This window comes from Engystomops pustulosus, chromosome 3 (genome assembly GCF_040894005.1).
Source record: "Engystomops pustulosus chromosome 3, aEngPut4.maternal, whole genome shotgun sequence".
In the NCBI taxonomy this organism is placed as follows: domain Eukaryota; kingdom Metazoa; phylum Chordata; class Amphibia; order Anura; family Leptodactylidae; genus Engystomops; species Engystomops pustulosus.
Window position 1 is genome coordinate 73,529,025 of NC_092413.1, and position 25,274 is coordinate 73,554,298.

General features: G+C 38.5%; 1 protein-coding gene across 3 annotated transcripts in view; it reads right to left on the reverse strand.

The window, feature by feature from the left end:
* The window catches only part of TIAM2 (TIAM Rac1 associated GEF 2), a 185,049-nt gene that overhangs the window by 94,448 nt on the left and 65,327 nt on the right, over positions 1-25,274 (reverse strand). For 2 of the 3 annotated variants that reach the window (XR_011854100.1, XM_072141075.1), the window contains exons 3-8: positions 20,108-20,193; positions 17,226-18,411; positions 16,001-16,436; positions 12,877-13,049; positions 11,000-11,224; positions 111-296 (exon numbers count right to left, since the gene is read on the reverse strand). Coding sequence is in view for 2 of the 3 variants with exons in the window: in XM_072141075.1 (XP_071997176.1) it covers positions 111-296; positions 11,000-11,224; positions 12,877-13,049; positions 16,001-16,436; positions 17,226-18,411; positions 20,108-20,115 (2,214 nt within the window). In the remaining variant the exon portion in view is untranslated. Of the gene's footprint in view, positions 1-110; positions 297-10,999; positions 11,225-12,876; positions 13,050-16,000; positions 16,437-17,225; positions 18,412-19,155; positions 19,277-20,107; positions 20,194-25,274 lie in introns of all 3 variants that reach the window. The other variant, XM_072141076.1, reaches the window with a different exon arrangement.

Genomic DNA, 25,274 nt, shown 5'->3' on the forward strand with positions numbered 1-25,274 from the left:
GTGTTGTATATAATACATCCCCTTCACTATAGAAGTCACAAAACTAATCCCTGCATCTGGACCCTGGATTCTTTTGGCAATAAGCAATAAGTGTTAACTCATCAACCTACCAAAGCGTGGAATGAAGATACTGAAAATATACCAAGCCTTCCCAGCGCCAGTTTTGATGGTCTTCCAGCAGCTGCCAGTAAACTTTTAGGATTTGGCAGCTCACCACCTTGCAGACTGGATAAATAGCAGCGCATACGGAAGAGATCCATATTAAACTTTTCCAAGTTCTGTTCCCACTGTTGAATCTGTAGAAAAGGTTTTAGCTTAGTCAGCAAAGATGTGTTTCTAAATATTCATAAAATCACATGTAGCTGAAAACAACTTCTTATAAAACAATGTTAACCCATACAATTTGTTTCCGATGTTCTGTAGATTGGATAATATATCCAGTACAGTGGTGTAACTAGGAGTGGGAGGACCCAATAGCAGGCTTTGGCATGGGCCCCCCCTTTCCCACTTAAAAATGATACGTATTTGTATACTCACACATGCAAGCTACAATCACACTCATCTAGAGCAGGGGTCTCAAACTCAATTTACCTGGGGGCCGCTGGAGGTAGATTCTGGGTAAGGCTGGGCCGCATCAAGTTTTCCACACAAAATGCGCTTACAAAATATCATTATTCAGATTCAAATGTCATGGCGTCTCCCAGCGCAAGGAAAGCCCCGAGCTGGGAGACGTGTTCTCTCTATGAACGCGTCCTGTGCACCGAGGGGTCCCAAGCTCCTACCGCACTGAGCCCAGGACACTCCATCCCCCCCTCCCCCCCGGTACTTGCCTCCCATCGAAGAAGATGAAGTCGCCGCTCTGACCTGCACCAAGTGCGTTCAGAGCGGCGACTTCATCTTCTTCAAGTACCGGAGGGAAGGGGATTAACCGGTTACAGGCCCTTTCCTGTTTTTTCATGTCCATTTTTCACTCCCCACCTTCAAAAATCTATAACTTTTTTATTTTTACACGTAAAGAGCTGTGTGACGGCTTGTTTTCTGCGTAACAAATTGCACTTCATAGTGATGGTATTTAATATTCCATGCCATGTACTTGGAAGCGGGAAAAAAATTCCAAATGCAATGAAAATGATGAAAAAAACGCATTTGCGCCATTTTCTTGTGGGCTTGGATATTACGTCTTTCACTGAGCGCCCCAAATGACATGTCTACTTTATTCTTTGGGTCGGTACGATTAAGGGGATACCAAATTTGTTATAGGTTTATAATGTTTTTTACAAAAATTAAAACCTCCTGTACAAAAATTATTTTTTTGATTTTGCCAACTTCTGGCGCTAATAACTTTTTCATACTTTGGTGTACGGAGCTGAGGGTAGTGTCATTTTTTGCGAAATTTGATAATATTTTCAATGATATCATTTTTAGGACTGTACGACCTTTTGATCACTTTTTATAGATTTTTTATATTTTTCAAAATGGCAAAAAAGTGCCATTTTCGACTTTGGGCGCTATTTTCCGTTACGGGGTTAAACGCATTGAAAAAACGTTATCATATTTTGATAGATCGGGCATTTTCGGACGCGTCGATACCTGATGTGTTTATGATTTTTACTGTTTATTTATATTTATGTCAGTTCTAGGGAAAGGGGGGTGATTTGAAATTTTAGGGTTTTTTATTATCATTTTTTTTTTTTTTAACTTTTTTGTATTTTTATTTATACTATTTTTCAGACTCCCTAGGGTACTTTAACCCTAGGTTGTCTGATCGATCCTATCATATACTGCCATACTACAGTATGGCAATATATGGGGATTTTCCTCCTCATTCATTACAATGTGCTATCAGCACATTGTAATGAAGGGGTTAAAACGAAATAGCCTCGGGTCTTCGGAAGACCCGAGGCTACCATGGAGATGGATCGCCGCCCCCCGATGACGTCACGGGGAGCGGCGATCCCAGGTAAGATGGCGGCGCCCATGCGCCGCTATCTTTTTGAGGCTGCCGACAGCTTTGCCGGCAGCCATCGCTGTGAAAACACCAGCGATCGGTACTAGCACCGATCGCGGGTGTTACCGGTAAGCCTTTGCTGCAATATGCAGCAAAGACTTACCGGCTATGGAGAGGGCTCGGCCCGTGAGCCCTCTCCATGCAGCGCGACCTGCCCTCTCCATGCAGGTGGGGGCCGCAAAATATTGTCCCGCGGGCCGCAGTTGGCCCGCGGGCCGCGAGTTTGAGACCCCTGATCTAGAGCATATACACACACATACAGTGACATTTACAAACACACAGCATATATACACACATATAGTATATGCAGACGCCATACACCGTATACACAGATGCAGCATATATACATCACATATATGTTATATACATATTATGATGTACAATGTGCAGCATAATATGGATATAATGATGCACATACTCCACTGTTTAGTGTGTCAGGTCGGATGCTGGGGCCCCCTGACACTGTGGGCCCCATAGTGGTTGCTATGGCTGCTACCACTGTAGTTATGTCTATTAGGTCAAAAATAAGCGAGATTAGCAATCAGAACATCTCACTACTAGTGAAGAGCTGCTTTAAAGGGAAAGTCTCCCTCTAGAGCAGTGTTCCCCAACCTTTTTGTATCCAGGGACCGGCTACACCCCAAATATTTTAACCATATTACCATGGTCCCGGGAAAAAAAAATTGTATACCCTGCAATACTCCATATCTAACCACAACCCATATAATGTCCCATTTCCTGCAGCCCCTGCTCTAAAATGCCCCCTTTTCTGTATCACCCCTCTATAAGGCCCTGTTTTCTCCAGCCCACTTTTAATGTTTGATAAGAAGGGGCTGCAGAAATGGGCACAATATAATACCCCTTTTTCTATAGCCCCCACACATCTATAATATCCCCTTGTCTTTAGCCTTTTCATTGTTAGGGACAAAAATATAGATACCACACATACGCAAGTATAAGATGACCTAAGTGTAAACCAAGATTTACCAGTAAAAACTGGGAAAACTTAGCCTCGAGTATAAGCCTAGAGTTGGAAAACCAGCCGCTATTCTTTAATAAAATGTCCAGCAGTCTCCCCTCATCAATAAAATGTCCCCAACAGAGCTCCCCCAATGCAATTTCCCGAGCAGCGTCCCCCCAATAAAATGTCCCAAGCAGTGCTCCTCTCCCATAAAATGTCCCTAGCAGTGTGCCCCATTAATATTATGTGCCCAGCAGTGCCCCCCATAAAATGTCCCCAGCAGTGCTCCTCCCCCATAAAATGTCCCCAGCAGTATTTCCCATTCATATAATGTCCACAGCAGTGTTCCCCATTCATATAATGTCCCCAGAAGTGCTCCCCCCATAAATAATAGTTTAGAGTATCACTAAACAAGAAAAAATTCCAAAAAGTATCCACAGCACCAGCGTTCAGCACATCCTATTGGAGCTATATACAATATAAGGAAAGATATGTCTAAAATACTTTATCTTTAATACAAATCATAAAAAACATAAACAAAACCAGTATATGTAGCTATATACAGATGATAAATTAATTATCCAATCCACAATAAAAAGGAATATGCGGTATAAGATATTGCTTATGAGATCTTATTCCGTTGTAGGTAACTGTTCACATTCCAACCATCAAAAATTCATAGCGATCTTAAAAGTCACATAAAATAAAAGCATACAATAAACAATGTTCTCCACTTATTGCACTGATAGTGTTTTCAAGTAATTTGCACACTGGATCTTAAAATTTTAAAATTTGTTATACAAATTTCTCTCAAGTTCAGAGACCCCCCACATGTGGCAATTACTTGCTTTATGGCCGCACGTAGAGGCACAGAAGGGAAGGAGCGCCCTGCAGATGCCAGGATTTTAGTTTTCTCATTGACTACTTTTGTAGGCTATAAAATTGTAGCTTTTTCGTTACTGGGGCCATGTGCCTGCATTTTTTTTGCGGGATTAGAGGGTTTTTCCAGTGTTACCATTTTGGGGTTGGGTTTCCCTTTTTGTTGAAAATTAAGGAGCCTTTTTTTAGGGCAGGAATAGAAAAGCATCAATTCTGTACTGGATTTTTTAATAGGTTTTTTTTTGGTGTTCACCATATAGCCTAATAATCATGTTATCTTTATTCTATGGGTCAATATGATTACGGGGATACCATACTTGAATATTTTTTTCTCACGTTTTACTAAATTTGCCAAAAATTTCTTATTACTTCCACCATGGAACATAAACAAGCAATCATTTGATTGCTTATTCATGATAATACTCTGAAAAACTGATGTACATGCATAGGCTGACACTGTGCCTTTAAGATGATGTCATAGACGTCATTACACAGGCACTGTCCTCAGGGCTGCCAGGGGAACAATCGGCGACCCCTGAAGATGGCTCGGGGGTGCCGATCGTTGGAGAAAGACCCTCAGAAGGCAGTTTAAATGCCGGGGTCATGCTGACTGCGACCTTTAACGGGTTAAACACCTGCAATCGGAGCCCACTCCAAGAAGTGTCACAGTGGGGTGACGGCTGTCAGTTACAGCCGGCACCCCGTGTATCCCTATGCCACTTCGGCTCAGATCTCGAGCTTAACCGGCATCAGCTCTGCTTTCGATATATCAGACACTGAGCATTAAGTCACTGCACTCAGCGACACTGAGTGCTAAGGGGTTAAATTCCACTTAGTAAGTCTGGAACCGTAATGACTTGAGTTGTTCAAAACAAAAAAAAAAAACATATTCTGTGGTAGACATATAAAATACAGTAATTCCGCACAATTCTGTTAAATGTCAGGTTGTAGAGCTACAGGATAGAATATTGCATAAATACCCTGCTTATTTAATGGTGGGGAAATAATTGATTTTGGAATACAAAAATAAGGTGAAGTTTTCGCTGCCAACATACAATAAGAATATCACCTGTAAATTGTACTGTGACCATTCATAGTACATGCCCCAAATATCTCCTGCCACATGCATCCAAGATGTCACAGCCATTGAAAGCCAAGGTGTGCCAATGTTAAGATACAGTTGTATTATAAATGCAGTCAGAAATACTTTAATATAACTGTTGGTAACACAAACTATAATATTGGCCATTAAAACTCAACTTAAATTTTTTAACCTATACTAACAAAAACGTGTGGGAAGATATGGGAGGGAGGGTTTGGCCAACTCCTAATGGAGCTATAAGGATAACTATATTGGTTATAACCCAGCTGTTCCAGCAAGTAATACAATCTGAAACAAGTTTCTTGGATCTTGATAACATTACAGTGTCAGATATACGGTATATTGTAAAAAAAAATATATTGCATTTTGGTTGTTTTTCTTTAAATTAAATATGACCTGAAATAGAAACCTCCTTAAGTAACAAACAAATAATATTTTAACTTAGAAACATGGAAATATTGTTGCTTTGTGCTATGGGTTATCACAAAGGAACAGTCTGGAACCAATCAATGGATCTCAATCTATGCCAGATGTTCCTCTTGAGAGTTTCCTGATCAGACCCTGAATCCTTTAATCTATAGTAAATTCTAGCATGTGTTTTACCTTATTTTAACTTTACAACTAATGAAGCTGTCCACGTAATACCAGCATTTGTGTCTAATCATTGGTAAATAATAGTTAATGGCACCAGGGGGTAATTACAAAATGTATAAAACCATATGCAAAACCTACACATGATATCCACCACCAAAAAGAGACAGACAGCAAGCCTTAGATAACCTTAGATCCTGTAGCCAGACACAAACTGACATAAATGCAGCTTAATGCTACTGTATCAGACAGACACTGGGATAAGTAGCTAAAAACCTTGTGGGATCTGAGGAGAACGTCCATATGCCAACATCTTCTAGCATAGTGTTACATTTACACAAAATATAATCATATATAGTGAGACTAAAAATCTAATTTTAATGGGAAACTGGAAAACAGATACACCAAAAGATAATCAGAAGCCATAGACTTTCAACCATGAAGGTGGGTTGACTTCTACATTCTTTTTTATGAACCAAGTATATTTTTTGACTTGTTCTGTAATGGCAAGATACAGGCAAGGACAGTGAGCGCTAAAAATGAGCCCCAAACTGTCCCTCCCTACTTACTGGATCCACTATAACCAGGATCCAGTAACTAGACAACTTTCCTTCCTCGCGCCAAAATGAAAACATTAAACCGGACAAACAAAACAACACAGAAGAAATGTCAGCAACCAAGTTACCAAAGAGATAATGATGCAGTACAGAATCAGAGATACAGGAGAATTGTCAAATGGAAACCCAGATCAAAATATTGGAATATAGCAAACAGAGGCACTCTTTCACAGCATACGGAGCAGGCAAAGAAAAACTTTAACCAGCACCTGACAAACTGTGGACAGAATATTTATGTGCAACCAAAAACTCTGATCCAGATGATTGGGGCGTAGTTTTGTCAATCTCAGCGGGTTAACTAATGCTGTTCCAGAGGTGAGCTGCAGAGGAGAGGTGTGGTGCAATCAATCAGAACTGCCCAGCAACTAGAACGATATTCACACAATAGAAAGTGTCCTCAGTCTCCCAGCACAGACTGAGGAAAATGCCAGCACAGATGAAGCAACTGGGTGCAATCCATTGGCTTAACAATCTTCCAACATCATTTACTTAGCCTGTCTGATATTTGGGTGATAATGTTCAGTGTGTTTATGATCACTCGGCCATTTTGATATTTGGGTGGCAATGCTCAGTGTGTCTTCACTGAATGTATACATATAAAACATTCCAGTATTACAGTATTAGAGTAGATTAGTGGCCTGTAATTATAGTCACTTTATTTAAAATATAAAAATATCATATTCTTGATTATAACCTTCCATATTTCATATGTCTTTTCAATTAAAGGAGTTGCACCATAACCAACAACAGGATATAAGATTAAAATTCATGAGTTCCTTGCATGTGTAAAACAGTAAACAACTACTTCAACCTAATATAAATGAGTGGAGAAGAGCTAATCCTTGAGGGAGATTTCAGCTCCATTCACACAGGAGACCCCTCGCTTTCACAACAGTCAGTGGGACCCCTGCAATCATACATTTCTTCACCCATGTCTTTGGCCTCTCACTTAGCCAGCCAAACTAGCGCTCTACACTGCACTAACCAGAAACAATTTCCTATTTCTTGTGCTATGGCTTTGGCTAAAAAAAAATACATTTTACTAGTAAATTTAATAAGCTTAAACATCATACAATGTGATTTTCTGGATGCTATTTAGATTCCGTACCTATAATAAAATTACAGACCTCTACATTTTTTGTAGGTGGGAAAACTTGCACAAGCGACAATGTATCAAGCACTTATTTTTCCCACTGATTGACTAACCTGTCCTCATTAAAATCCATATGAGGTATTGCATTATGTTAATAGAAAATTGCCCATGTGGTTCTGCACGGTGAAAGGATTTAAAGAAAATTATGACACAACTTACCCGATTAAAAGTAACAACATTGCATGACTTTTCCCTTTAAGTCACCACTACCAAAGCCTTAACAGATAAAACACAATCTACAGATCAAAGAGGTAAGAGAAACATAATAGGGTAATAATGCAGTAATTGTACTGAGACACTGAGCTGCTGTTCCCTGAGAATGTGAAAATGTGACGCCTTAGTCTTATGACCGAGCACAGAAAATCCTAATGCAGCAGATTATCCCGGATAAATGGCTGCTGAGAACATGTTTAGCATTTTGACTTCAAAAGTAATAGATCATAGAAGAATGAGCCACTAGTATCTATTGTGGAGGGTGTGTTAGGGAAGAAATGCTGCAGGTCCTTTTGTAGTATTCCTGGGAAAATGTACTTTATTATTATAATAATTATTTAATTATGTGTCAAGAAAATCATTTATAAACACTAGAATGTGGATGACAAGGAAAATAGCACAATGACAAACATACTGCACTACAACCAAAAATAATCTTCAATACCAAGGAAGGGGATAATGCTGGATCACCATCTCCTCATCATCATTATATCATCATGTTCCTTACAGTCAATGTTAAATATATAGAGATAGATAGATTGATAGAAAATATTTATTGGCTTAACCCATTCTATTTTGTTATAGCTAAGAACAGTCATTTATTATCCCAGGTAAGGCTCCAAAAACATACTGCTAGGTTGATTAGATTGTGAGCCCCATTGGTGACAGGGACTGATTTGGCAAGCTCTCTGCAGGGCTACAGAATCTGTGTGCGCTATATAAATAAAGGAATTATTATTATAAAGCTAGTTAGTTATATATCAGCCAAACCCCTAGATTTCAGAGGGAATTGCTCGCCATCTAATACAAGTGGAGGCTCCCAAAATTGATGAGCATAAGGAAGTTGGGGTTCAACTTCTTGAACTTTTTGTTCTTGCAGAGATAAGCCACTGCCAAATACATGTTTTGGATCACATTTTTCTATATTTAATTCTATGAAGCTCACATTGAACCTCTAATACAGTTGAATAAGAAAAATATGGGGCGTTTATCAAGCGCTTTTCTGGCATACAAGCCATAAAATCCAATTCCAGGAGTATGGACAGGAAATGCGACCCCCCCCCCCCCCTTTCACCAACTGCACGCCAATTGAATGGGTGTGAGGGTGACACTATGTGATATGGAAAGTCTGATTGCTTGACACATGACACAGATGCAGAGTTGAAGGAGTAAGATGACTTACAAATACAACCACCAGTAAGAATCATGTCCCCACAGTTTACACAATGCTGGGTGCACATCACGTTTTTTGTATACGCTATTGACAAATAGTGGCAGATGAAGGCATAGTTGTTGCCTTCCTCTGACCACTACCCATTCTGTCTGAGCGACATATGCGCTTTAGCATTTTGACTTCAAAAGTCCATACAGTCGAATAAGAAAAATATGGGGCGTTTATCAAGCGCTTTTCTGGCATACAAGCCATAAAATCCAATTCCAGGAGTATGGACAGGAAATGCGACCCCCCCCCCCTTTCACCAACTGCACGCCAATTGAATGGGTGTGAGGGTGACACTATGTGATATGGAAAGTCTGATTGCTTGACACATGACACAGATGCAGAGTTGAAGGAGTAAGATGACTTACAAATACAACCACCAGTAAGAATCATGTCACCACAGTTTACACAATGCTGGGTGCACATCACGTTTTTTGTATACGCTATTGACAAATAGTGGCCTCTGACCACTACCCATTCTGTCTGAGCGACATATGCGCTAAGCAGAGGCAGTGGACTGCTATGGGGAGAGGATGCATCTCTCCCTGCAACCCTGCCAAGCGTATCCGTCACTCAGCAGGAGGGAGGACCTGTTGATGTCGCTGTCCATATTAGGACAGTGGCATCCCTGGGGGAATGACGACTCGTTAATTGGCAGTAGCACCATGTGGCACAAAACGTGATGTGAACCCAGCCTTACTGGTCAGAGAATATACATTTTTAGGAGGTGCTCAGCGTACCAGACTGGGTTCCTTCTGTACAGTATCCAAACCAAGCCATGACACTCTGTTCCCCACCACACAGTAGATAGTGGTTCAGGGTCCATGAGTGATTTCAATGGAGTGCCCACTATTATAGGATCATTCATAGTGTATATAAATTGATTATTGTTATATCTAAATCTAGAGTATGCAATGTTACCAAGAGATTTTAAAGGCACAAAACAGACATATCAGGTCATATTTACATGGCTGTTTTTCATGCAAGTGCTCTAGTTTGGTTTATTTTGCTGAACAATGATGGCCATTACAGTCTCTTGGTATATGAAAATCCCAGACAGAACATATATACCATCTGTTAGCTTTCCATTTTTCGCCAAATTAACCTCGGACTAAACATGTTCGTAAAATTAATAGGACCATGTGCTGTCCTAAAAGAATGTTTGTGCAAATATATATTCAGCATACAACCAGGATCATTAAACTGGAAGTGTCCGTAAAATACAGGGCGATCCATGTAACACTCAGAAAAGTGCCTCTACCAATAAAGCCTGAGGCTGTTTGTGGACAAGTCGGAAACATTCCAAATGATTAGGTGATTAATGATATTTAATTAATGGCAAAGTAATTATTTCCAATATACTTATAATCTGTTATGCAGACGTATGGACATATAGCTTCAATATCTAATAGCAGAAAATAGCAACAACTGTACAAGACCTATATTATCTAATGCCAGCGTGTGTTCTCTGTATTCATATACCCATATTACGCAACCCTAGTGTGAATTCTGCTGGACATTCACAGTCATGTGGCTCTGCCTTCTTTGTATATGAGAGAATCGCCCAACAGTCATACTATAAAATACATGTCACACCATACACAGAACATTTTTATGGATCACTTTGAGAAGATTGTAAAGGGACACAAGGACCACGGTGAGTCATATATAATGCAAAAACTTGTATTTAAGTAACAATGGTCTTTACACCCCCATAGGCTTTTGTAACCTTAGCAGATCATTTTCCAGTATGTATTGCTGCCCTTTAGCACAGAACATAACTATTTTACATAAAAAAGCATACAAAACAATATATCCACAGGTAGGAAGAAAGTGAATAAGATGGATTTCTTTGGTTGTTATCTCAGCAGGTCTCCACTTTGAAGCCTCGCAGCTGTGAAGTGTGCAGTTTGTGCATAAGACTTTTCTAAATATGTTCATAATTTTATATAGTATGTTATAATGTTAAAGTTAGAAAAACTGTGAAAACTTCTCAAATGCAAACAGTAACTATACATAAATTACTCTTACAGTAACATATGTCCATGCACAGGATTGAGCGCATCCCATTCATAAAGTTATCATTCTGCTCAGCTTATCCTGCTCTATAACATACTTCCAGCTTAGTGAATCACTTTTTCATGACAGGTTCTTATTACAATATAGTCTATTAGGTAGGCAGAGGAATACCCAAGACCCTACTTTACAAGAATGTAATGAACATAGCCAAATATTACTGAAAAGTGCTGAACATACCTGGTTTTCTATGGCTTTTCTATTCTTGGGGTCACTAACAATAGAGAGTTGTAACTCTGCCATTTTCTTCATTTTGCTATCCATATCAATCTTTTGCATGAGGCTTCTGGTTTGACTTTTTAGCAACCTGACAGTGTCTTCTTTCCCATATTTCTTCGCAAAAAGTGAGGCACATGCAGAATGAATAGCTGTAATCCAGTTTTCTAGATCTGTCTGACTGGTGGCCTACAGAATAAATGAAAAGCTATTAATGGTGTACATGTCAATGACAAGAAAGTCATTGTCTAATTTATACAATTATGTAGTTTCCATAATGGTTTTATGGAGCTGAATTCAAACATACTATCCCAGACTATACAATAACATAAAAGGGGATTTCAGTTGATGTTTTATTCAGTTTAATGGTAAATATTATAGTGATGTTATTCACATTTCTTTACTTCTGAAACATATATTTGGTAGAGACTGTTTGCTATCAATCCCATGATGCCTTAGCCCAGCATCATGTGACCAGACAGAGACAGAACCATCTTTAACACCCAGTCAACTAGTGCTGTGCTGCAATTGTTCTTAAGACTACACTGAGCTGAGCTGTTTGCTCCTTACTTATAACTGTATAAAGTTTGTCATTGGTTGAAAGCTGAAGGGGGAGCAGCATTTTAGATGTGCCTATCACGTGCACATGAACTATATTTTATAATTGCAACTCAAGACAGAATTTTTTTGGTCTCTGTGACAATTGTATTTGAAAAATGTTGTGTTGTCACAAGAACCAGGATTAACATTAAATCTTAATTGCAGACACCTATGATAACTGTTACAGCTGATCATTGTAATCTACAGCTAAAGTAGAGTAAATAACCAACATCCAGAAGTCCGTTTGTAACCAGGGGTCGTCTGTAAGACGGGTGTTCTTAAGTCGGGGACCGCCTGTATTGTGATTCTGTATGCTTTAAAAACACTCCCATTGCCAACTATAACTTTAACTGCCTGTATCTCCTGTTCTGTAGCACACAGAAACATAATCATAATGTATTTTGAAAGATGAGATTCTTATTTTTATAATTAAAAAGGTTATAGTTGCTGTATAGTGCAAAATAGGGGTCTTTGAAGAAAAGCTGCTCCTCCAGCCTCTGAAATTTATTAATATCAGACAAAAAAAATATGTACTCTTTTCAGCACATGAATTTGTAAGAAATATTTATTGGTAAATGAGTGAGAATTGATTTGGCAAGCTCTGTGCAACACTGCGTAATCTGTGTGCGCTATATAAATAAAGGAATTATTATTAATGTAAAGGAGGGATATTTCTACTATTCCTGAGGGTGACAGTAGTTTGTGCAAAAAAATTAAAGAATGATTATCTACATGCCATTTATTTTTTTCATAATATTTATTACATTGAATGGTTAGATTTCGATAACTTCTATTAAATTGAAGCAGCAGCTGCACGTGCATGGCTACATGGTATCCTGTGAGGGCTCATTCACACTGCCGTCTGCAGGACCGTACATGCGGCCGCATGTACGTCCCCACAGACGGCAATAGCGGCATGGCGCGGCGGGGAGCATGCTCTATCTTTCGTCGGATGTGCGGCCGTGTGCCGCTATTTCCTATGGAGGGAGGAGGGGCCACCTCCTCCTCACCTCGAGCACACGGCGGTATGCCCGCACGGCGGGCATAGCGCGTGTGAATGTACCCTTAGACAGAACTCTTGGACTCTAACCAATGCAACCTTCAGGCATGGAAAAAAAATTTGAAAATCACTTCTTTATATAGCCCATTGATGCTAGAAGAATGGTTTAATATACCTTCATGAACTCCCAAGCTACTGTATATGATACCTACAGATCCAAGGAAAGTTATTAGAGGCCCACCTGAAATAGGTATACGTCTCCAAAGGAATTGCTGAGACAGAAGACATTTTCCTTCTTCGGGTGCTCGGGAACTGATTGCACGATGCTGTCCTCGGCAAACAGAGCATATCTTGGTGAAGTACTCTGTTCTGTGGAATTTCCCTCATAGGTCTCATAAAACATCAGGGTGCAACCTTTGTTCAATCAGAGAAATTATGGACATGATTATTCATCATAACCTTAAAATGTCATTGTTGATAATAATCTCAGTAACCCTCACTAATACTTTTGTAAATACAGCATACATAACCAGGGAGAAACATGAAAAACACATACCAAATGATTTATTTAGTTGTCCTTCAACTAAACCTACCCTGAGGAATCTACCATTAGAAGTAGATCTAATGGTAAATTCCTCCTGCCTGCCTCTGCCCTAATCTGTAATTTGATAACACTGAAATTTAAATAACATTTTTAACAAGTTTTTAACAAGCAGAGGCTACTGTGGCGTGGAGAAGCCTTAGCACCCCAAGTTTTTAACAAGCAGAGGCTACTGTGGCGTGGAGAAGCCTTAGCACCCCAAGTTTTTATCAAGCAGAGGCTACTGTGGCGTGGAGAAGCCTTAGCACCCCAAGTTTTTAACAAGCAGAGGCTACTGTGGTGTGGAGAAGCCTTAGCTCCCCAATTTAAATATTACTAAAATAACGTTTTTAACAAGTTAGGTTATAGGTTCCAGGATTATTAAATTACAAATTAGGGCCGAGGCAGGAGGAATCTACCATCACTTCTACTTCTGTTGGTAGATTCCTCATGGTAGGTTTCCTTTGAAAAATAAAAGTATTCTTATTTCTATAAACACATGACATGCAATGCTTCTAAGCACAACAGATGACACATTTCCTTTAAGTTGTACTGAATAAAGAATTGACACCTGCAATTGCTTGTAGAATCACACAACTCCACATTGGGGCCGATCTATTATTACTGTCAGTTTTTGCACCGGTCTTAATCATCTGATACAGGATGTGCCATATTTATTAGGCATCTCCAAACTTTTAGATATTCTGGCAGAAACAATCCAGGGGCTGACAAGCATTTCATATATAACTATAATGAATTTCTCACAGTCCTTAAAAATAATTAAATGATTATAGCTATGATAAGTGCTTCATGTATTTGAGGTAATCTTCTTGTCAGGGATTATACTATGTTATTGTCTATACAATCGGTAGCATATCCACAGGGAGAGCTTCAGGGCAGGGGTAGGTTTACGCATATAACACTTAATATATAGTAGTTACCATTGTATGACATGATTCACTAATTGGTAAAGACAAAATGGGATTTAGATTGCCGATAATGTGTAAATATTGAATATTCCCTATGAAATAACAATTCTATAATATTTTTTCTTTAAAAGGAAACCGACCATGAGGAATCTACCATCAGAAGTAGAACTGATGGTAGATTCCTCCAGCCTGTCTCTGCTATAATCTGCAATTTAATAATCCTGGAAACTAATCTTACTTGTTAAAAACTTTTTTTTAGTAATAAGTAAATTAACTGCAGAGGTTCCTGGGGCATGTACTTGTCTGGCCAGGCACTTGGAGCCAAGGCTACTCCACGCCCCAGGAGCCTCTGAAGATAATTTACATATTACTAAAATACATTTTTATCTAGTTAGGTTAGGTTCCAGGATTATTAAATTACAGATTAGGGCAAAGGCAGACAGGAGGAATCTACCATCAGATCTACTTCTGATGGTAGATTCCTCGTGGTAGGTTTCCTTTAAAAATCTACCATCAAAATCAAGGGACACTTACTTAAAGATTCAAACACTGACTGTGGTAATCTTTTTATATTTGTTATCCATAGCCTCCTTCATTCCAAAATAAACTTTTAAAATTATGCTTATGACCCTGAAAGGATATGGATATGTTATCAGAGCCCCTCATAGATTAATGGCCTGTTACCTTCTGAATGAGCACTTCCTCCCATCCACTGTCTGCTGCTGAGATTAAAGGAAGTGCAGGGGTGCGGGTGAGACCTGCTGCAGTGTAACAACAATTTGTGAAGAAAGAGCACAGAGGGCTTCAGTACCACATCCATAGCTCTTCAGGCTCATTAGCATAATTAGTCGTTGTGCTACTCCACTATTAGGGTATCTTCACACAGCAGTATACATCACACATTATATGTCATTTGACAGACCTGCCTAAGACTTAGTGGCCCCTGTTGAATAGTGGGAAGGTTATTTGGGGATTTTACAGACCCAAAATCCGTGTCAAGATCTGTTGTGTAAACTAGCCTTTACTCCTTCTAAAAATGTATTTTTGAAAAATTGATAACTGTGTGTTACTGCTTGTCTCCCAGTCCTACACATCATAATAAGAAGATGCTATATTAAAGATGGAGGATAATCACGTTTTACTAAACCAGACATACCTGGAGAGGGGACAGGTCCCTCTTCAATATCTGAAATATATTTGTCACAGGCACACAGGAACACGCACCATAAAAGTGTTTCCACAAACCAGTTAAGGAGACCCTTTCTCCTTTGTATAAGTAAACATGAATTCTCTTTGTATATATGTAAATGTATAGCTGTGGGGTTTGGCTTGTTTGTTTATATCATGTTTTCAGAGCTAAAATCTAATATAAAAGACCCCTAGAGGATCTTGGACTGATATTGTATATCACCTAAAGCATAGTGAATATTTGAGAGCCTGACAAAGCTTGTTGGAGGCTTGGGGCAATAATGTTATTGACACTATTCATTATACTCCTTGCTCTGCCATGCAAAATCTTTAGTGATATGGATATTTTACCACCACACCCTACAAACAGTATTACAGCTCCTGGGTTTTATTATTTGCCACAAAAGTATGTGAAAAACTTGGAACTGGGAATCATTCCCAATCCAAAAATGCTAGGATTGGGAATTGTTGCAGAAAACTTGACGTATTTTCCTATGAGCAGAACTATATTACACCAGGTCAAAGATCAAGATCATCAATCATGTTTCATAAAAAAAAGTATTTTTTCACAGTATTTTTCCTAACCTCTCATTGCAAATAAAATCTAGATATACCATATTAAATCTACAGTCATAATCAAGTCCACCAGATTTTTCTGTATATTTTACCTTTAAGTGTCACCCAGTATTGCTTCCATTTTCTGCGGTTTACAAGCTCCAGTTTCTTCTCCTTCTGAAGGGTAATAAGGGGTTTGAAGAATAGCCATCCAGCCTTACGCACAACTCCTTGTTCCTTCTCAAACAGTAAGTCAAGTTGTTCCAGTGAACTAAGAGAGTCATTACTTGAGTCCTCTGTACCTGTTGATGTAGCAGTTTCCTCCACATTGGTTTTCTCTAATTCCAGCTCCCTCATAAAATTTTCATAGATGTTCTGCCTCACAGCATCACTGCCTACAATGCTGGTATGTTCATTTCTAGGCTGTGCAAGGGGTCCAGAACCCCCAGACCACAAAATGCTAGAGAGATGTGGGGGTGAGCTTGTTTCTGCAGTAAAGCCATCAATTCCACTGTCAAAACAGTCACTGGCATCCTTACATTTTGGTTCCTAATGAGAAAAATAAGCAAGAAATACAAATTAATGTATCTCAGCCGACAAATATAGAAAGAGTTACATATTAAGGAGCTATTCACATCTCGGTTATTTCATCAGTTATTCTAAGCCTAAGGATGTGGCCACATACAGTGTTTGTACTGCGTTTACAAACACAATGTCGACTCCTAGGGGTAAAACTTTTCTTGTATTTAAACAGTAGGTGCTGGTTACCGATCTCACAAGTTTGCATGGAAATTCATATGAACCCTGCCCCCTGGTATTTAAATTACCTTTGTAAATGCAATACAAATGCCACATGTGGGCACACATACATCTTGAGCAGATTGAATACACAGAACAAATATTTCGTTCATACTGTATCTGTGTAGTCTCCACATCTGATTGAAATGCTGAATGATTGATGAAATGATGAAATGCACACAAAGGTGAATTTTGGAAGTGAGCTAGCCTATGTTTTAACAGCTAGAAAAAGTCCCCATTCACTTCTATGGGTTCATGCACAAGGAACTGAATTCCACAATCCCGTGTATAAGCAGACTGCCCAAGTCGCAAAAGATAGAGCAGTTTCTATTGTTGCCTAAGTTTGTGGCTTGGGCGGTGTTTTTCAATTGTCACTTCTGCCAAGAAGACACAGGACGCAAACAATGGTCCACCAACTATGCCTCGGTGTATTTGTTTGGTAGACAAACAAACAGCAAACATTTTTGGTTTATTAATTAATAATTAGTAAGGCCTTGCACATGTGGGTTTACTTACAGATGTGCATTGCATTTTACATACCTGCAGTTTTCTTTTCTTCCTTGAAAGGCTACCTGTCCAGTCACTTATGCGCCGCATTCGACTTTTTATTGTGTCTTTTTTAGATGCATCCTCAGTTAAGGGTTTTGATTTTCTGCAGGGAAGGGTGTATGAAGAATAATGAGTGGGTCCTCTGAGCTCTACTCTTGATGTTACATCAATATCGGAGGCAAAGGAAACTCTGTTACTCAGGGATTGATGGCTCTCTATGTATTCATCTGATAGTCGACCTGGGTTTAATCCACTTTGCAAATCAGTGTTGTATAGTTCACGCAGTGAAGAAAGAGAAGATCTCGGGTTAAAAAGTATACTAGTCTCATTTGGGGTAAGTCCTCCATGTACACTTGTGTCTATGGAACTCCTAGTTAGATATGAACCATCTAAGTCATTAATGTCTCTATTGTTTCCCCAAGGGCAATCATACCATGATGAATCAGAACTAAGTGAACTTCCTTTGCTTGATCTTAGCCCAGAGTCACTTGCTGACAGACCGTGACTTGCACTATACTCCATGCCAGAATTTCTACGTGGGTCATGGTGGGTCATATCCTTCATTTCCATTGCAGGCGAGTACCTAAGTAACTGAACTGGTCCATCAGATTCTTCAGATGGTACACCATTTCCACTGTTATGGAATTCAACCCTGAGGCAACCATCCAACTTACCAAGTGTTTTTATCAACACTTTTGGGCTTTTTCTTTCTTCAGCTTGCAGAGCTGCAGACATGCTATTACGAATATCATAGCAGCTTAAAATATGTCCATTGCACCCCCTGTGGTCAACTGGGGTGTCAACACCAACATAATTATAACCATTGTCCGGTAAATACGAGTTGTTATTTGCCTGGCAGCATTCACTAGCCAGGTTAGTTCTTTGCTTATGATGGCTGCAACTTTTAGAACCTTTTAGCACAACATCACCATGTCTTGATGAATATGGTGGATTACTCTTACACTGCGAGAGACAGGTTTTGGCGAGGGAGCGGGATTTGTAGCTAGTACTGCTACTTGTCCGCCCCCACCCAGGGGAAGGCCAATCCTTTCCTTCATTTCCATGAATGCCATGAATTTTCAAAGAGCAGCTCTTCTGATTGCCATCTGATAACGGACTTCCTCCCGGACTTCGCGACCCCTGAAGACTGTACTGACTTTCCGAGTTTCCCATTTCACTGTGAAATAAAAGGCAATTTTATTCTTTTTAATAATGATAATAGTGAAATAAACAGGAAACATGTTCAGGTGTGGCCGAGAAAATAAAGATATAAAAACATGTGTGCCCGTTGTCAAGGTTCACTCTTTACAGACAGGGGAAGTCTATGGTATGAGCCATGGACGGGAATGGTACTAAACATGTACATAATTTCAATTGCAGAGAAGATTAAGAAGTCCTTAAATAAGGTTCAGTACATGGTACACACAAAAATACTTTTTATGATTTTAAGCCACAGTACATTTTTCATTCATTGGTTGTAAACATTTTTGTCATGTAGATTACGGTAAAGCTGTTACATAGTCTCGACTCAGGTTATCCCATCATGGAAGCAATACTAAGGGAAGGATTAGCAGTCCTCTACTTACAAATACTGTCAGCAGATGTTTTTAATTGCACAAACCTTTCAGACAAATTAGTTGTCTTACTATCAATGCACACATTCAGCAAAACATACTTAATCTTTTACTGTTGAAAGCTCTGAACAATAATGAAAAGGAGGTGTTTATGATGTAAAACCTGATTTACATGTCACTGGAGATTATTGTAGAAGCAGGGAAGAAATAACATTTTCACAAATAGCACTTTAAATTAAAAAAAACAATTTCTACTTCTATGAGGTCAACTTCGATATCTATAATAGATTTAGAAAGATCAGATTTTTGGGAGTCTTCACTTATACAACTCAGCTAAAAGAAGTTACCTTATAATTAAGACTATCGGAATCACTTTTTCACCAGCTAGGTGGCTGGGGGAGGTTTCTTTTCCAAATAGTTTCTGTTGCTCTTGATGAACAGAAACGTGTATTAAGCTTTCCCAGATTCCTGTAGGTAGAATATGTTTATTTTGCAGTTAGACAGTGGATAATATACCTTGGTATTAGCACCCAGCTATTGTAGATTTGCTACTTAGGCTGCATTCACATGAACCAGTTAAATTGAATTTTGAAATGCAATTCAATTGCATGAGCTCACATGAGACTGTTAACAAGAACCATTTCAGATGAAGTACATATGCGATCAGGACAAAACCCTTCCCATTGTGATTAAATTGTATTTCAAAACACAATTTAACGGAATGTGTGAATACAGCCTTAGAGTTCTGGAAAAGCTTGATGGCAGTTCCTTCAGGAGAGGAAAGCTTGCATACTGTTTCCTTACTTCACTATAGATTTATGTTCTTTGTCCTAAGGAAACAACTACAAAACATGAATATACTACGCCTAGGAGCAATATCTGTGCCAGGCCCCCAACTAAAATGTATGGTTTAAAGTACTAGTCTCATTGTATGGGGAAGAAGCACCTTATGTGAAGACGAATACTCCTAGTAAGAGTGAAGAAAGTACATTTGATGGTGAACTTTCGTGAATACTAGTTCTCTTCGTCAGACATGATGTTATGCATGAAACAGAAAATTCAGAGCATTTTATACACACTAGGTAGTGTTCATCAAAGGATATTAAACAAATGGTGTGAGCCATGGGTCCTTACTAAAGTTAATCTGGTCATATGGTGAATCTAATGATGAATTTCTGTAATTCTTTTAAACACTGTGTCATCACTGACTTCAAAATACCTAATTGTAAACATGATAAAACAGTATATTTTGATGGTGGTGATTCATGACAAATACTTGTAAGCAATTAAATTACATACCGTTTCATTTAGAAGCTATATGCAAATATTATTCACAGTTGAAAAAGATGCCATCAGTATTGCTAGTATAAAATAGATGAAATATCCTAAAAAAGAAATAAAATTATGGTAAGGCACACATGTAAGAAACCTAGTTTATGCATTGTGGACATACATACTGTAGGAATATGGCTAATAGACAATGTATAGTATAATTTTCTGTATCGTATTTGTAACTTTCAATAGCTTAAGAAAGCAAAGATGTAGAAAGAAGAGGGCGGTTGTTGCAAGTTTACATTGATGAACCTTTCTGGCCGATCAAGTCAAAAAGACATTTGCAAAATAAGAATTGAATTTAGTCAATTAAATGCAGTATTTCAAACTTACACTTAGAATCATAGGAATGATTTGTAATCTAATAGAGAAACTTTCAGTGCTACCTAGGTCATAAAGGAAACACATATCCTGTTTATAAAAAAACAGGAAAGTCAGTCCATGGTGATAAAAATCCTACACTATTCTACATTTCACATAACAAACAATCTGCTGTACAGCATTATTAGACTGTAGACACATAAGTACCCTTAAATCATGCAGAGAATTCCCTACATAAACTAGTATAATATAATAATCCCACTAATAATATTTTTACTACAGTATATGACATTATGGATTATGATTGGGGGTAAAGATGTAGCATTGGTTAACGTGACTAAAGGGTTGTACAGTCCCAACTATTTGGCCTCTATCCACAGGATAGGGTTAGAATACTAATTGATCCCAAAAGAATGGAGTGGCAAGACAAACAGTTTACTCAATGCCATAGAGATGAATAGAGTATCATGATGCATGTGCGACTGGCTGCTCTGTTCATTTGGGTTCAATGGACCCAAATCCTCAAGATCAGTAGTGGTCCCACCACTAAGACTTCCACTGATCAGCAAGTTAACCCTTATCAGAGAGGGTGCATTCTGATAAAGGGGGCGTTCCTCCAAAACGTCACAGGATACGACTCACACCGCTAGACCACGTGTCTCCTCTTGGGTATACAAGTGAAAGAGGCCCGTGATCTTTAAGGACTTAAAAGACTAACATGATAATCCACCTTGTAAACACAGCAATATATTTTACCTCAATACTGTATGATGAACAAAAAGTGTAGTGATGTAGTTTTGTTTTGATTCACTAAACTGCGAAAAACATACTTAAAGTGCATGGACTATGCTTTTCTATGTGATTGCTTTTGGAACCAAGAGATTATGAATTCATGCAGTTAAATTACCTTGTGTGCCTCCATATTAACCCAATACCTTTTTTTCTATGGTGACTAAGCCATTACACTTCTATAGTGTATAATGTTCAATTCACAACTGGCTCTGTTCATAAATGTATAGGAAAAAAGTGAGTCGATGTGCTGCCTTGGAATTAGAATATTCTTTATTTGGATAAATACATGGTGGAGCGAACCACTCCCTTCATCATGTCCGAAAAATGGGCATACACTAAGATAGAAGCCCTAAAGCTACTTCCTCATTATCAAGCTGATTAGTTCTCATGGTTCTCCTAGAAGGAGTAGTTTCCGTCATAAGGTATCCTAGAGCAATACTGACTGCAATATGATGCACAAAATGTTGCAGACTGAAATTCACTGCCATTGGTTTTCATGACAAGGTTGTCTGGTGGATAAATTGTGGAGAAAGGCTCAGATTTAAGAAAATATAAAAATGCAATACTTCTCAATAATCCCTCTTTGCAGGTTTCTGAATGTTTTCTCAAATCTGGGTTCTGTGTTGATATTCAATCATTTCTAAGTTACCATAGTCTTTAACATACAGGGCCAGGTTTATCAAGCTGTCTGAAAGTCAGAATATTTCTAGTTGCCCATGGCAACCAATCACAGCTCCCCTTTAAAATATTCATGAGCACTGGTAAAATGAAAACTGAGCTGTGATTGGTTGCCATGGGCAACTAGAAATATTCTGACTTTCAGACAGCTTGATAAAGCTGCCCCACAGTAAGTAAAATGCTGAGTGACAACCCATAGTATAAGTTAACACAGCACCAAAGAAGATTATGGCAGGGTTCCCATGGGACATACCAGCAATGGGTTGGCTCAGGCAGACTCACAGATGTCTATCCTGCAATATGCAGTGCCACCATTAATATTAATAATATTAATTCCTTTATTTATATAGTGCACACAGATTACGTAGTGCTATACAGAACTTGCCAAATCGGTTCGGGTCCTCAATGGGGCTAACCATTTAATCAATCTACCAGTATGTTTTGGAGTGTGGGAGGAAAGTGAAGGACCCAGAGGAAACGCACGCAAACACGGAGAGAACATACAAATACTTGACACATGTTGGCCATAGGACTTGAACCCAGGTCCCCAGCGCTGTATTGTGGATGCATTGTACACTCTCCGCTACCTTGGTGGCATAGCTCAGAGTCGACAGTGGGCTTTCACAAGGACAGGAAGCAGTGTTACCAGTGTCAAACAGCGAGGAGCGGTAAGTCCAGTCTTATTACGGTATGTTACTGACTCCTAGTCACCAACAATCTTAAACTACAATTTGAAGTCACTGGAAAACCTTCTTTACAGTTGAACAATGCTGTGGGATAGCTGCTGCTTGTTCTACTTGATCGACAAACCTTTTTTTGGAATAAAGTGCACAGTTATTATCAGTAAGCAATGTTTCATTGTTGGTCTCAATCTATGGGGCTTCCTGAAGGATTTTCAGAAAGGAACCAACATAAAAGTCTCCAATATTAACATTCGATTCAAAGCGATAACAAGATTTCCTATTTCTGCGCGGGGTTTTAATGCATTTTATGGATGAAACATCCTTTAAAAAACAACATCTGTATACATTTTCCAAAAATAGGTCCAAACAGAACTTTCACTGCCAATATACAACCACCAAGACTGAAACAGCAGCTTTATACTTCAACACAGTTTATAACTTCTCTGTGAGAGAAGGCTTATTCTAGACTTCACATTAACTGCCATGTATCTATTTTAGGTTACTTACTAGTTTTCATCCTTTTAAACATAAAAAAACAATGTATTTCATCAATACAATATATTTATTGTTAAAATTCTTAGTTTGCACTGGTTTTAGATCGATGGATTTACTGTCATTTAAACAATCCCTATTAAGCTCCATTTTTTCACCTAAGGCTAAAACAAAAATAGCTAGCAAGAAAAGGTGACATACATCAACGCTGAATTATTAATTATGCACACAAAATATGTGTTAATGGATGGTTTGGATGGTATATACTGGGTATTACTGCACATTGTAACACATTATGTGGTGCTATGCCAAACAGTTAAAAAAAACACTTCAAGCTACAGTATGCATTTGTTGTAAAGTGATTACCCGATTGTATATAATATATATATTTTTTGCATTATGTATAATAAAACACTACTATTCAAACATTCTGAAAGAGTCTTAAGATACTACTTGAAAAAAAAAAATCACTAAAATGTGCTTCACATCTGCCTTCTGGTTGTCATTAAAACCTGGGTGGTTATATGCCAGATGGGGAATGGCAGGAAGATGGTACGGGTGAATGCAAAAGTAATAGGCAAGGAAATAACACTTCAGTTTATATTTAGTGCAAGTGTGCTGCTCCATTGCACACCTTCTGTCTCAAGAACACACCTTGAAGATTCTTTGGATCGTTCACATGAAATGCATGATGGGCCTTTAAGTATCTGGCTGACACATATTTATACAGTACAGGTTTAATGTTCAATATGTTTCCATTTAATGGCCATGACTTTTTACCCATAATGACTAGACACTATTCACTTTTTTTCTTTTAGTACTAGTTTGCTATATATGTTTTGGTTCAATATGGAAAGGGAAAAGGAAATTTGAGTCTACTACAGATTACAGAAAAGGCACTGCCTAATTTTCTTTATACATCAAGATCTTTTTCATAGAATTAAAACCGTTGTAAGAATAGATTACAATAGATTATCAATTTTAGAATGATGAGTAACAACAGCCGGCACCCCTACTAGTCTGCTGTTTGCAGAGGTCACTTTCCAGACCAGTGACATCATTAACTGGTCACATGGTCTTTCTGCTGTTCAGTGAAGCCCTACCATGTATGGTGCTTAATATATAGTGAAATCCAGGATTTGGAGCCCTATTAATCTAAAATATATGGCGCCATAAAATTACTACTGTAGTTTGAGGGTATATCAGGTGTATTTTAACAGCCTATTAACACCTTTGGGACCGAGGACGAACTATATCCTCGTGCTGCGAAGGGTGTATGGAGAGAGCTCACGAGTCGAAAGTGCCACTTTTTTGCCATTTTGAAAAACATAAAACATTGTATAAAAAGTGATCAAAAGGCCGTACAGTGGTCAAAATGATAGCATTAAAAAATGTCATCAAAAGTCACAAAAAATGACACCACACAGCTCTGTGCACTGAAATATAAAAAAGTTATTAGCGCCAGAACATGGCAAAATGAAGATTTTTTTTTTTTGTACAGAAGGTTTTAATTTTTGTAAATGTATGAAAACATTATAAAACCTATACAAATTTGGTATCCTCGTGATCGTACCGACCCAAAGAATAAAGTAGCCATGTCATTTGGGGCGCTCAGTGAAAGCTGTTAAATCCAAGCCCACAAGAATATGGTGCAAATGCATTTTCACTGCATTCAGAATTTTTTTTCCGCTTTCCAGTTCACGGTGTGTAATAATAAATACCGCACTATGAAGTGAAATTTGTTACGCAGAAAACAAGCCCAAACACAGCTCTTTACATGGAAAAATAAAACAGTTATAGATTTTTGAAGGTGGGGAATGAAAAATGAAAGTGCAAAAGCAAAAAAAAGGGCCACGTCCTTAAGGGGTTAAAATAGAAGATTACTTACTAATAAACTTATTATCATTTGTTCTTTCACATTTTTTTTTTCTTTAAAGGAAATCGACCTCATGCAGTATTGTACACCAAGCACACTTACACACACTTGTGTGTCCCTTGAAACAGGATCCTAACGGCCTAGGTTTTGAAAAGATTGTCTATTTAAAATGTGAAATTATGCAAATGAGTCCCAGGGGCTCCTATCTACATCACTGAAGCGACTTCTCGGTCACATGCCCTCTGGTTGGGGAGAGTGGGGAAGAGGCAGGCAGTAACATCTTACAGAGGTG